General features: G+C 44.0%; 1 protein-coding gene across 1 annotated transcript; it reads left to right on the forward strand.

Annotated features, from left to right (window-relative positions):
• Positions 1–6,390: 6,390 nt before the first annotated feature.
• Positions 6,391–12,352, forward strand: LOC139707484 (intelectin-1a-like). Its single transcript, XM_071618787.1, has 7 exons — positions 6,391–6,448; positions 7,939–8,040; positions 9,137–9,384; positions 9,711–9,869; positions 10,560–10,680; positions 11,682–11,785; positions 12,200–12,352. Exons 1-7 carry the CDS (start codon positions 6,391–6,393, stop codon positions 12,350–12,352), a joined length of 945 nt encoding a protein of 314 aa, XP_071474888.1.
• Positions 12,353–13,913: the final 1,561 nt, after the last annotated feature.

A 13,913-nucleotide genomic window follows, 5' to 3' on the forward strand; every position in this document is an offset into this window, starting at 1 on the left:
TGACCATTGAAACATGCCGCCGTTATGTGCTTCAGAAAAGGTTTTGACAACCAGTGGTCCATTAATTTACCTGTTTCCCAAAAGTTTCCTGCCTATGGCTTTATGTTTTGGTTTTGGTTTGTGTTTTTTGATTTTTTTATTTTGCTACAAATTAATAAATGTAAAATGAATCCTCAACATAAATTCTACTTGTTATTTCCTGCTTTCTGCTTTCTGTCTTTTTTGCCTAATAAAAACAGGCACTCCAGGGACCTAACACAGCAAACTGCCACCTAACTCTCAACTACCATGAGACCAACCTAGTAGGAATGTGAACTGCAGGAGATCTTGATGGAAAAAAGCCTTATAGTCATAGAGAACAGGATGATCCCCTGCAGGATCCAACTGTAAAACAGGATTCAGAGATTCAAAGGGGAACCAGAGGCTATGGGTAAAGTAAGATCCTGCTATGAGTAAAACACTGTCAGGGATGAATGCAGTAACACACAAATTATTTTTCTTGTACAAGTTAAAAATATGCTTAATGGCCATCATCCTTAAATGCAGCAACATCAGTTTGCTAGTGCTGCCAGAACAAAATACAAAAGACTGAGTGACTTAGCTGAAATTTATTTTCTCACAGTTCTGGATGCCAGAAGTCCAAGATCCCAATGTTGGTGGTTTAGTTTCTGCTGAGGCCCGTTTCCTGGTTTGTGGATGGCCACCCTACTACAGTGCCCTCACAATGTTGACCCTTAGTCTGTATATGTGCCCCAACCTCCTCTTTTTATAAAGAGACCAAGCACATTGGATTAGCACCCACCACAATGACCTCATTTAACCTTAATTATATCTTTAAAGGGCCCTGTCACATTTGGAGATACTGGGGGCCTAGAACTTCCATATATTGTGACAGTGGTCCACTTTATGCTTTGAATATAGCCCTTGCTGCTTTGCTACTGCAATTAATTTTTAAAATGGACATGTGTTTTGCTCTTCTCCTTCCTAATCTCTCCCCTTCCGTAATCTCAGGGGAAACGGGATTACCTTTCTTCCTCTACCTAGACATCCTGGCTGCTGTGAGCTGAGCATCTTTCCCCTTCCACACCCCTCTGCCACGATGTTATGCCTCAGGCCCAGAGGAATGGAGCCAACTGACCCTGGACTGAACCTTTAAGTCCAAATAAACTTTTCCTCCTCTAAAATGTTCTTGTCAGGTCTCAGTCATAACAACAAAAACACACAATAATGCTTATAAAAGTATTGTGCCTAATTGAAAAAAGCAAAACCACTAAAATCAAAATAAATGCCCAATCATTGGAGAGTAGAAAAACGAATCATGATAAATTTGTACCACGGAATAGCAATAGCAATGAAAATGAATGGGTGACTTTGCCACAGCTTTAGAGGACAACTAGTTGTTTAATGTCATAAGGAAAAAGTATGCCTCAGAAAGCAACACGTAATATAATAGTACTTTTATATAATTCAAAAACAAAGAGATTTAAAAAGACATTTATTCACGTATGCAATATGTTGCATATATGTGTGGTCAATAAAAGTAACTTAAGCAATAAAACAATAAACACAAATTGGCATTATGGCAACACCTGAGGGGGAAATGAGGTGGAGTGATACAAAGGAGCACTGGGGTAGGTGTAGGTGACTGATAACGTTTTAGATCTTGGGTTATGTCACGGGTTATAAGTATCTATTGCATTATAAAGGAAAGGAAAAGGAGGCAGAGGCAGGAGGATCACAAGTTCAAAGCCGACCTCAGCAACTTGGTGAGGTCCTAAAAGCAATTTAGCAAGGCCCAGTCCCACAAATAAATAAATAGAGCTGAAGATTTAGCTCAGTGGTTAAGTACCACTGGGCTCAATACCCCACACGGGGCAAATAAATAAATAAATAAATAGATTGAAGGCAGGCTGGAAGAGGAGCAGGGACAGAGAGGTTGAGGACTGACCTGGTTATCATATATCTCCGCTACTTGTTACAACTCTAAAGAATAACCACCAGGCACATGTAATCCCAGCTGCTTGGGAAGCTGATGCAAGAGAATCACAAGTTCAAGGCCAATCTCAGCAACTTAGTAAGACCCTGTCTCAGAATGAAATTTAAAAGGCTAAGGATGTAACTCAATAGTAGAGTGCTTGCCCAGAATGCCCTAGGATCAATCCTCAATAGAAAGAGCTGCACTTTATCTTTGAAGTTAAACAGAACTATGCAACTTGTTCTAACCAAGATTTGTGAAGAGAAATTATCATTTTAAGGCTGACAGCTCTGAGAGATGCAGGGCATCCGCCAACATAGTTTGAGACAGGGTCTCATTAAATTTCCCAGGTTGTCCTCCAACTAGAACTCCTCTTGTTTAACACTCCCCCACCAGTAGCTGTGACTACAGAAGGTGTGGGCCACCACCTTAAGCTATAAATCTATAATAGCTTTGACAGTGTGACAAGGGCACAGAATCTGATTACCTTAAGAGTTGGGCAAGTGATGACTTTTAGGTGGAAGGGAGGGGTTTTTAGTCTAGAAGCATATGGGAAGTTCTTGAGGTGCTGACATTTTATTTCTTGAGCAGGATGATAATGATACAGGTATTTGCCTTGTAATATTCATTAAAGTGTGTGTGTGTGTGTGTGCAACAAACCTTTCTTTTTTAAAAATAACAAAGTATAACTAACTCACTAGAGACAGATGCTGGGCTGGAGTGAGGTGGGGGTGGAGGGAATTTCTTCCACATGCTTCTCTCTTGGTGCACATATATACATACTGTCAATTTTCTGTCTTGGGTACATTTTGAATTATTTTGACATGCACTGGCCATTGATGATGAATCTTAAGTCCATCAAATGCAATATTCTGTCAAAACCATCATCTAACCTTCTCTTTTGTTTTTGCAGTGCTAGGAATTGAGCCCAGGGCCTTGTGCATATTTAGGCAAATACTGGAATTCTTTCCTATACCTATCAGCACTCCCTCACCTCCCAATAACTTTCAACTCATCACTACATACAACTTAGCCTCAAACCAGCCCCCTCCTGTACCCCAACATAGGTTATATTGTAAGTGGAAAGTGCATTTGGCTGCCATTGCTATCTCCTGCTATTTTTCTCCTCTGCCCTCAACGTGTCATTGCCAATGTTAAAATAGTCCTCACTGGCCCTACAGTTATCCTCTTAACTCCTCTGATTCTTGTTTTCTGCAGCATATGGAAATTCAGTGATGGAGGAAGTTGAGCTAAAATACAAATAAGACCCAAAGTGGGGAAGAGAAAGACTGGAGAGAGCAAGTGTCCAGCATCCACACAACCCCCCTGGCCACCAGCTACGGGCTCACTGTTGCTTCCAGATGTCTGAATAGTTCAACCCTAAAATTCCATCCTGATAGTCTATTTATAAGTAGTGAACATAAGAGAAGGCACTAAGATGTTTCAGCTGATGTGCAACAGAAACAAGCCACACTCAAATTGCAGATGCATAAGCAAAAGAAATGACTGCTGTTGTTTTAAGCCACTTCATTGTGGAGTGGATTGTTATGTAGCAATAAGTAACTGACACAACTCCTATGGTGTGGATTTTGACCTTGTTTGTCCAGCTGATACAAGAGGACAGGGATATTTTTAATGGGATTGTAGGGATGGTTTGCTTTACAAGGATCCATGTTGGCACAAGTGTGGAGAAGGGATTGAAGGGGGCCAATACTAGAGACAGAAGAGGGTTAGGTCTGAAATACAGGCCAGAGAAAGCCTGTTTATATGATTCATCAGTGTTAATCACAAGCCCAGATGAATGGTTTTGGGCAATCTGGACAATTATTTTCTCACTTTTATTTGTTGAGTCGGAATGTGATGTCATTTGAAGACAGGGTTTTTAAAGAGGCAATTAAGTTAAAATAAGGTAATTAGGATGGACTCTAATCCAATTTGGCTGGTATACTTATAAGAAGAGGAAATTCGGACACAAAGAGAGACACCAGAAATGCACTGCACACAGAAATTGGACCATGTAAAGACACAGAGAGGTGGCTACTACAGCTAAGGAGAGAGGCCTCAGAAGGAATCAGACCTCAGAAGGAACTAGAGCTGGGCATGTGTACCTTCAACTTCCAGTCTCCAGTACTGTGAGAAAATAGGCTGGCATTGTTTAGAGCACCAGTCTGAGCGTGGGTAAAGGAAGCCCCATGGAGCTAGTGCCACATGTGACCATCTCAGGCCAATGAGACATTAGGAACAGGAAGCTGGGGGACTCTGGAGAAAGCTTGCTCTCTCCTGAAAAGGAGCCACAGGAAAAGATGAGCCTCCTCCCTCGGCTTGTAGGTAATGCCTGGAATACCAGTCGCCATCTTGAACTCAGTCGTAGGATGAAGCCTGGTGGAGAGAAGCTAATGAGTCAGTTAAGCATAAATCCTACCCTCTTTCTAGATTTTTTACTTCATTAAGTGATATATTTACTTTTTGTTTAAGCCACTTTGAGATGGGGTTTCTATTAATCACTACTGAATGTGTCCTAAATGATCGAGACCTTAACTAAACGAGTATCAAGGGAAGTGGGATTTGGAGGAGGTGGCATGGGGAACAGATTGCAGAGGAAGTACAAGGTACAATCAGTGGGACAAAGTCACTGACTGGATGCTGGGGGTTAGAAGGGATAATGTCCCTCAAACAGGTCTTCCATTTTCCTAGACTCTTAGGTTCAATCAATCAATTGTAGACTGTTCCATGCTGTGTGTACTAATAAAGATGGGAGGTAAAATGATACTAAAGATGTCAAAATATGAAAAAATACATCTCAGAATTAATTTAAGAAGAACTAAAAGAAGTATATATTTTCTGTGTGTGTGCACACAGTTTTTCTGGGTTTATTTAAGTACAAATGAAATACACACATGAGTCTCCTATTCATTTCCTTCACTGTGCAGCCTGGCATTGGAGCTGGTGACTCTGAGGGCCAGTAGGGATTCTTTTTTCACGATGGCTCTGAGGTTCGTGGAGGAAATACTGTGAGCAATCTCAGCACCATAAGACTCCTTGCTCAGTAGCAGCATTTCCAGATCTTTGACACTGGGGACCAGGAACTTCCAGAAGCCACTGGAAGCATGGGCTTTTCTTCCTTGTTGCTCCCATAACCAATGTTGGGATCAATCTGTGGCCCTTGAATCTTCTCTGTACCCAGTTATGGCTATCCCTGGGTTTCTATTGGTTATACTTTTGACATATCAGCCTGACTAGAGCTGAATGAGCTTCTTGTTCCTCTTTTTGATGACCTTGGACTTCGTGAGAGGTCTGAGACTGTGATAATGCTGAGCAGGAGATTGCTGGTACCACTGCAGGCAGTGCAAGGAGGGGAGAGGGGCAGAAGTGGGCATTCCTTCATGGGCACTGTTTTATTTTATTCTCTCAATATCTCTGAGTGTTTTGTACAAATCTATACTTCGGACTTAAAAAGATAAAAAATAGTAGCTTAATCAAAGAGAGGTTCACAGTCTTTTCCTATGGGTTGCAATGTTATCAGTACTGTAATGAATTAGGGATGTGATGTCACTGAGGAGGAGCCGATCACTTCTATTATAAGCTGATGGGATTTGGATAACATTAGGACAGGAATGATATAGGAGCTTTGACACATCAAAAGTTTTTTGGGTTTTTTTAACGAATTTAATCCCAAGACTAGTTTGTTGCAAAATGAGAAAATTAACAACCAAATAACAAAACTTTGTATGGAACTACATTTATTGGAGCTAAAGACTTCTACTGATTCTGAAATGGTACCTTTCCTCTTTCATTGTTAAAGTTTCCTTTTTCTATGAAATGATGATGATACTAGATATTTAATAGGAGAAAAAGTTTTTACTTAGCAGGAAAGAAAGGCACAAAGAAAACCCCAAATCAACACCAACTCTTGAGAGTCTCACCTTTCTTTTTTTTTTTTTTTTAAATACACAGGGCCATGAAATCCACAAATCTAGGAACAATGCTAGGAAATGAGCTTGACTATTTGTCCTGCTAATTCCATCATCATCACTGAATATCTTTCCTGTCATAACCAGAGGCCTCACCTCCTTGGGCATCATGCCAGGGGAGGGTGAGTCTGGAGACCTGGGCTGTGCCCCTGTGCTTTCTCCATAAAGGGCTCAGCTCTCACCTCTCATTAGGAGCCTCTGCAGAGAAAGATCCAGTCTCCACTCAGCTGGGAACTTCAGCTCCTGGACCTGTGTTGGCAGAGGAGTTTGCTTTCTGTGAGTTTGGGGAGCCCTTATTTTAGCTCAGGTCTGGTTTAGTTTCCAGAGATGTGTGGAGTTTAAAAAAAAAAAGCAGGGGAACTTTGAGTCTTTGTAAGGAGACAGGAATAAAGAAAAAAAGACAATCAAGACAGTGACTTTCATCTTGCTTTTTTTTAGACTACCATGACCCAACTCGGCTTCCTTCTGTTTCTCATTGTGGCCAGCAGAGGATGCAGTGCTGGTGAGTCTCCCTGTCAGGGGCCCAGTCCCCCAGCTCACCTGCACACAGCTTTCAAAGAAAACACACCAGGCAGGGTTGCTTCCAGGAAGGGGGACTCTCCTGAGCCAGAGATGACGTCTTTTAGATGCACAGGGGCCACCTTGTTGCTGATTTCTGGCTTCTGGAGGGATCTGGTCTCTAGCAGTGAGAGTATTGCTAAGATATGACACATCCTGGGTCTGGTTCTCTGTCTCTGTGTGGTCCTGAGGGGACCCTTGTAAGAAAAGTGCCCTCTCTTCACTATTTCCCACTACCATGGCCTGCAGTGACCTTGGTAATTGTGTGGTATACCCTGTGCCCAGAGAATGTTCTCTTTATAGTCTTCTCTCTATAAGAATAGCAATGGCATTTTAAAATCTGTATTTCTTTTAATTGTTATTTATCTATTCATTTTTAAAAGACAAACACCTGTTTCTTTCCAGAGTACTGTGGATTGAACCCAGGGCCCTCTACCACTGACCCACATCACCAGCATGTTTTATTATTTTTTATTTTGAGATAGGGTCTCACTAAGTCACCCAGATCACAGGTGTTTTCCCCCGTGCCTGGCTGAGAAAAGCATGTTTCTACATATTATCTCACTTGATCTTTACAAAAATACTAGTTATTAGCTTTATCTTAGGCACAAGGAAACTGAGGCTCAGGTGTGGCAAGTAGAACCCAAGGACTCTCCACTGGAAGCCTGAGCTACTTAGGCCTGAATCCCTCTGACTTGAAAGCCTGTGATGCTTCCACCCCTCCAGACTTTTAGACTGGTTTGCAGAGTTGACACTCGTGTACAAGGTTCTTCATTCTGTGCCCCTGCTGGTCTCCTGGCTAGAGTCTCAGCTCTGCCAACCTCACCCTCTGCCTCAACCACCTTAAGCTTCCTGTATTTCCTCCTCAAGCCGGGCTTTGCTTCATTCTTTTCTCCAGGTCTTTGGACATGTTTTTGTCTTTGCCTTGAATTCTCTTTTTTTTTTTCTTTCTTCCAACTGATGAATCATGTCTATTCTCTCAGAGTACACTGTAGTGTCACCAGAACTAGAAAGCCTCTGTCACTAAGTCATCCTATCCCAGACAACCCCCGGCTCCCTTCAGACTTCTCTATTCTCATCTCAGAGTCTTTCTCTTGTTCTCCTGAGCTTATCCTTCATTCCTTTTAATAAAATTTTCTGTTGGTTTTGGCAACTCCCTCGAGAGGTAAGTTCCTGGGGATGTTTAATTTCTTTAAATGCCGGGTGCCCAGGGCAGGGCTTGGCCCAGCACGAGGTCCTGTGGAGGGAGGGAGGTAAACCTGTGCTGGATGCTGGCTCAGATGAGCTGATGGATGATGCTGGATAGCTCAGGGTCTTTCAACCCAGGCAGCGAGGCTCTGCCACAGAAGTGGAGTGAGTTGGGGATTAGTGGCAAGGGAAGGCTGGGTTTTGTGTCAAAGCAGCAAAGAGAATGAAACTCTGCATATTCTCTAGCTGTGAGCAATGCTGTTTCCAAGGTATGGACCTGGTCATCATTGTCTCCATCTCTGCCTAGAAGCTGCAAAGAAATCAAAGAGAAGTACTTTGGTGCAAATGGTGAGTAAGGAGCCCTATCAGGATTTTGTCTTCGGTGAATTTTTTTTTTTTTTTTTAGCTTTTTAAAGTTCTTTTTTGGTACTGGGGATTGAACCTGGGGCACTTTACCACTAAGCTACATCCTAAGCCCCACCCCCCTCACCTTTTTGAGACAAAGTCTGTCTATGTTGCTGAGGCTGGCCTGATCCTTCTGCCTCAGCCTCCTAAATTACTGGGATCACAGGTGTGTGCCACTGCACCCAACTGTTTTTTTGTTTTGTTTTGTTTTGGGTTTTAGTTTAAATAAATGTGGTAAAAAGTATGTACTATATATAGGATAAGCTTTGTCATTTTAACCAGTTTTAAGTGTACACTACAATGGCATGAATTACTTTCTCAGTGCTATGCAATCACTACCACTATCCATCTCAAGAAAATTTTCATTATTCCAAACAGAAATTCTATGTTCATTAAGTAATGAACCCGTATTCTGCCTTCCCGAAGGCCCATGTAGCTGCTGTTGTACTTTCTGTCTCTATGAATTTGCCTATTTTAGTTTCTTCATGTAAGTAGAATCATAAGGTAACTGTACCTTACATCTGGTTGCTTCCACTTAGCATAGTGTTTTCAAAGTTTATACATATAGCGTGAATAACTAATTGCTTTCTATCACTTGTGTGTAGATATATATGTCAATATATGTACAATATAGATTTTATGTGATGTGTGTATACACACTATTTTATTTTCCTGTTGTTGTTTCCTGTTATTTCTATGAGTCCTGTGACTAATCCTGCAATAAATGTTTAGTGTTTGAATCCTATTTTTAATTCCTTTGGGCATGTACTAGAAGTGGAATTGCTGAGTCATATGAAAATTCTGTGCTTAATTCTGAGAGGAACGTTGCTGAGAGCTTGGATAATTCTGTGTTCTGCCTCAGTCAGTAGGTTGTGTTATTCAAACGTGGGGTGTTCCACTACACCCAGGGATGCATACTGACAGGACTCAGGAGAGGAGCCCTTAGGCCATGTTTCTAGTTCCCAGAGCTGTCCTGGTCATGGCACTGAGATGGCATGAGCTCCCATACAGGGAGGATCTGGGCTGGTTCTCTCCACAGATGGCCTGTATTTCCTCCGGGCCAAGAATGGTGCCGTCTACCAGACCTTCTGTGACATGACCTCTGTGGGTGGTGGCTGGACCCTGGTGGCCAGTGTGCACGAGAACAACATGGCTGGGAAGTGCACGGTGGGCGATCGGTGGTCCAGCCAGCAGGGCAACAGAGCAGACTACCCAGAGGGGGACGGCAACTGGGCCAATTACAACACCTTCGGGTCTGCAGAGGCGGCCACCAGTGATGACTACAAGGTTGGTGCCACTGGGAAAGGGTGAGGACCTGAGTGTGGCTGGGCCACAGCATGCAGGAGGTGGGTTGGGAGGGGGGCTGTGGACATGGGGCTGGAGCAGAAGAGAGAAACAGTCACATGCCTCGCATCCCAGATTCCTCCCACAAGGCCATGAGGCAGTGGGGTGGGGGGGGGGGGCATGATCTGCTGGAGGTGGGTATGTGTGAGCATGGCTGGCCATCTGTCCACCTGGAGCCCAGAGCTGTCAGCTCAGCTGAGGGAGCCCATGTGTGTCTTTTGCCCCTGTGGGACCTGGGCTGGTCAGTCTCAGTGTTGGTTGCTTTCCAGAACCCTGGCTACTATGACATCCAGGCTGCAGACCTGGGCATCTGGCATGTGCCCAACAAGAGCCCCACGCAGAACTGGCGGAACAGCTCTCTGCTGAGGTACCGCACCACAACTGGCTTCTTCCAGCATCTGGAACATAATCTGTTTGGCCTCTACCAGGTACACAGGGCTGCGGGCTGGGACTGGCTGTCCTGGGTGTAGAGAGAGGCAGGTGTGTGAGGTTGGGCAGGAAGCACCTTTCCATGGCCCTTTCATGTCCCCTCATCCTAATTTGCTGATGGCTTCTGACCCACTTTCCTCAGAAATTCTGAGCCAGATGACTCATAATGGCAATGTGGGGGGAACATGGGAGGAATGGAGGAACCTTAGATAGGGCAAAGGGGAGGGAGGGGCTCGGGGGTAGGAATGATGGTGGAATAGTTAGACATCATTTCCCTAAGAACATGTATGAAGACACGAATGGTGTGAAAATACTTTGTGTACAATCAGCGACTTGAAAAATTGTGCTCTATATGTATAATATGAAATGAATTTCATTCTGCCATCATGTATAACAAATTAGAATAAATAAATATTTTAATAAAGAAAAAAATAAATTCTGAGCCAAAGAAGATAAGAGACCCAGGAGAGAGAAGATTTGGGGCAGGGAGAGGGAGAGAGGGAGAGAGGGAGGGCACCAGTTGGCCTGGTTGTAGGAGAAAAGCAAAAAGGAAAGATTCTTATTTTGACTGGTTTTGAAATAATCTCATTTACTGAGAAAACATTGCTTTCTCTTAATGAGTGATAGTAACCCCCCAAACCAAAACTGTTGTCCTTATCCAATGATTTTGTTGTTGTTGTTTCTTGTAGAAATACCCAGTGAAATATGGAATAGGAAAGTGTTGGACTGACAATGGTCCGGCGATACCTGTGGTCTACGATTTTGGTGATGCTCAGAAAACTGCAGCATATTACTCACCCAATGGCCGGAGTGAGTTCTTAATGCTCCTTGAACTCTTCATAGCAAAGATGATAAATTCAGTTATGATAGGAGGTTACTTATTAACACAGCTCATTCTCTTCAATGAATGCTACATGTATTGTCACATTTAATTTGCGCAACTACCCTTGAGGACTATTATGACCCCCATTTTATGAATCAGAAACCTGAAGCACTGAGAGGTTCAGGAACCTACCTGAGATCACAGTGCACAGGCAGGAGAGTCAGCATGTGGGCTGGGGAAGCTTGGCTCCAGATTTTGTTCCTAGCGACCCCATTATCAACCCCTCAGCAACTTATTGAGACCAAGATTCACATATAAAGGGCAAATGGTGAGACAATTTTACTTCTATTGTGAAGGGTAAATATTTATTTAATGTTCATCTAAGTTTGGCGGCATCTCCTTTGTTAGGTTGAGCCCTATTCTATAAAGTTCAAAGCTGTTGTAAATATATCTAGGATTTAAAATTTTAAGATAAAAGAGAAGCCAGACATCCTAGTGTCTGTCTATAATCCCAGATGCTAAGGTGGCTGAAGCAGGAGGATTGAAAGTTTGAAGCCAACCTGGGCAACTTACTGAGACCTTGTCTCATAGAGAGAGAGAGAGAGAGAGAGAGAGAGAGAGAGAGAAAGAGAGGGAGAGGGAGAGGGAGGGAGGGAGGAAGGGAGGGAGAGGGAGAGAGAGAGAGGGCGAGGGGAGAAATTATTTGCTGCAACAAGCCTTTTTACGTGTTTGTTTGTGATTCCCCAATATTGTTGAATTTCTCCATACAAGTCCTGGTGAACAGAGACCCTCTCTGAGAACCAGTTCTTGAGTTCTGGGGTTGGGAAAAGGTTGGTGAAGTTTGGGGCTGGGATGCACCAGTCATTGACCACAGTAGTGCTGGCCTCCACTCTTGAGCCTCAGCCTGGCATCCACACTCTCTGGGCAGCCTAAAGGAAGCTATTTCTGGCATCCTCCTTGAGTGCTGTTTTCTGCATCTCATTTTCAGAGGAATTCACTGCAGGATTTGTCCAGTTCAGAGTATTTAATAATGAGAGAGCAGCCAATGCCTTGTGTGCCGGAATGAGGGTCACCGGGTGTAACACTGAATTTGTGAGTCTTTGTGGGGACCAAAGGTGCTTGGGAATGAGGCAGTGTGTGTGTGTGTGTGTGTGTAAGAGTGTGGTGTGAGCATGTGTGGGGGGGTGTAACTTCCCTTCCTCCTTGCTGAGTCAGACAATCTATACGGGAGAGGGAGATGTGCCCCCTCCTAGGGAGCAGCACTTAAGGAATCATGAAGGAAGAGTCCAGCCAGGGAATCCAAGAACAGATGTTCATAAAAGTTGCAGGAAAGTCAGGAGGAGATGGTGTGTCACTAAGCTAAGGGTTGAGAAGTCTATGGGAGAAGATCAACACTGCCCATAGAGAATGGATGGGGACCACAGATCCCTCTGGATTTGGCCATTATTACCTTTGGACTCACCAGCAGCCCTCTCATCACCACCTCCTCCTCTCCTTGTTTCCTAGCACTGCATTGGTGGAGGAGGATTCTTCCCAGAGGGTAATCCCAGGCAATGTGGAGACTTCTCTGCTTTTGACTGGAATGGATATGGAACTCATGTTGGTTACAGCAGCAGCCGGGAGATAACAGAGGCAGCTGTGCTTCTCTTCTATCGTTGAGAACTTCCTACTACAGGACCCAGAGCTCTTCTCCCAGGGATGCGGTCCCAAGGATGGAGAACCACTTGCTAGTAGCCGAGGAAAGAAAAATAAATCATATTAATTCATACATTGATGTTTGTTGGTTGGCTTTGTGACACTGTGACCCTTTGTTGATCAAGAACAACTTAGAGGAGGGAACGTTTATTTTGGCTCATGGTTTCAGAGATTCAGTCCATGGTGGATCAAGTCCATTGCTCTGGGCCCCAGGTGAGGCAGAACATCTTGGTGTGGAGGAGGGGAGTTACTCTACTCATGGCAGCCAGGAAGGAGGTAGAGAGAGAGAAAAGACAAGAGGAACGGAGAGAGAAGAGAGTGGGCTGGGGCCTCAAGGAACTTCTAGGACATACTCCCAGTGACCCCCTTCTCCACCATGCCCAACCTGCCTCCAGTTACTTGCCCAGTCAAATTAGGATGAACTGATTGGGTTACAATGCCCATAATTCAATTATTTCACCTCTGAATATCCCTGAATTAACATGGGATCTTCATATCTAAACCACAAGTGTTTTATGAATTCTTTTCATGTAGGCAGTGAGCACTGTTGGAGATTTCAAAAGACAGTCAATGCCTCTGAACAATTCTACACCAAACACTTTGTGCTTGGAATGTTAGGGCTTAGGAATCCTGACAGGGGAATATGCCATCCCCCAAAGCTCTTCAGGTCACTCTCTCTTTAAAATAGCCAGAAGAGTAAAGGGCAGGGAAGAGGCTTTTTGTCCTGCTCCTTCTTAACTTATCCATATGGATGCTTAGTTTGCATCCTCTACTTGAAACACCTAAAGAAGAAAATAGTCTTTGTGGGGTGGATGAGGGTGCAGCAAAGAAGGAAGAGACACCCAACATCCATATCTGGTGTCTGACAGCCTTGGTGGTGGGTGTTCTCCTTAAGGAAGGATGGTGCTGGCAGAGTCTTCTAGGGTGGTGGCTAACCCTCCTGGGATCCCATCTTCAGGGCCTTGTTCAAAGGGGGCCAAGTGACCCAATCATCCCCACTGGGTTATCAGTACAGGTGGGACGGGATGACATCAGTACTGGCCCTCGATTAAATGTTAGGCATTTTAAAAGGGGGGGGGGGCTTTATTGGAATTTATAACTGGATATTCAAAGCAGATCAGGGACTCTGGAGATTGGATATAATAAAATAAGGAAGTAATCCACAGAGGGACACCTGGGCTGGAGGCCCTAGCCAGAGCACTCCCTCTGTGAGCAAAGTGGAGGGATAAAGGAATTAAAGGAACTGCACTTTCAGGAGCCCTGAGGTGTGTCTGGGTATGGAGTGTTTAGAGATCACGGACATTGCCTGGTTAAAATGCACAATATCCTTGTACGGGGAAGAAGCTGCCATCTCTCGAGGCAGCTTGCAGAAGACAAGGGAAGCAACGATTTTGCAGCCACTGTGTGGGGTCTGGCACCTGAGGGAGCTGATTCCTGGCAAACCTGGGATGGGCCTGAAATACAGGTGCAGTTAACACTCGCTGCACGACAAAGAGTGCACTTAAGTGACCAGCAGAAAATCAAA

Source organism: Marmota flaviventris, chromosome 10, assembly GCF_047511675.1.
Source record: "Marmota flaviventris isolate mMarFla1 chromosome 10, mMarFla1.hap1, whole genome shotgun sequence".
NCBI classification, from domain to species: domain Eukaryota; kingdom Metazoa; phylum Chordata; class Mammalia; order Rodentia; family Sciuridae; genus Marmota; species Marmota flaviventris.

Excerpts from the sequence above, each read along its gene's own strand:
- LOC139707484 (XM_071618787.1), top strand. The coding sequence starts at position 6,391 with ATGACCCAACTCGGCTTCCTTCTGTTTCTCATTGTGGCCAGCAGAGGA. Across the intron at positions 8,041-9,136 it reads GAAGTACTTTGGTGCAAATG|ATGGCCTGTATTTCCTCCGG; the intron begins GTGAGTAAGGAG and ends TTCTCTCCACAG. Across the intron at positions 10,681-11,681 it reads TTACTCACCCAATGGCCGGA|AGGAATTCACTGCAGGATTT; the intron begins GTGAGTTCTTAA and ends TCTCATTTTCAG.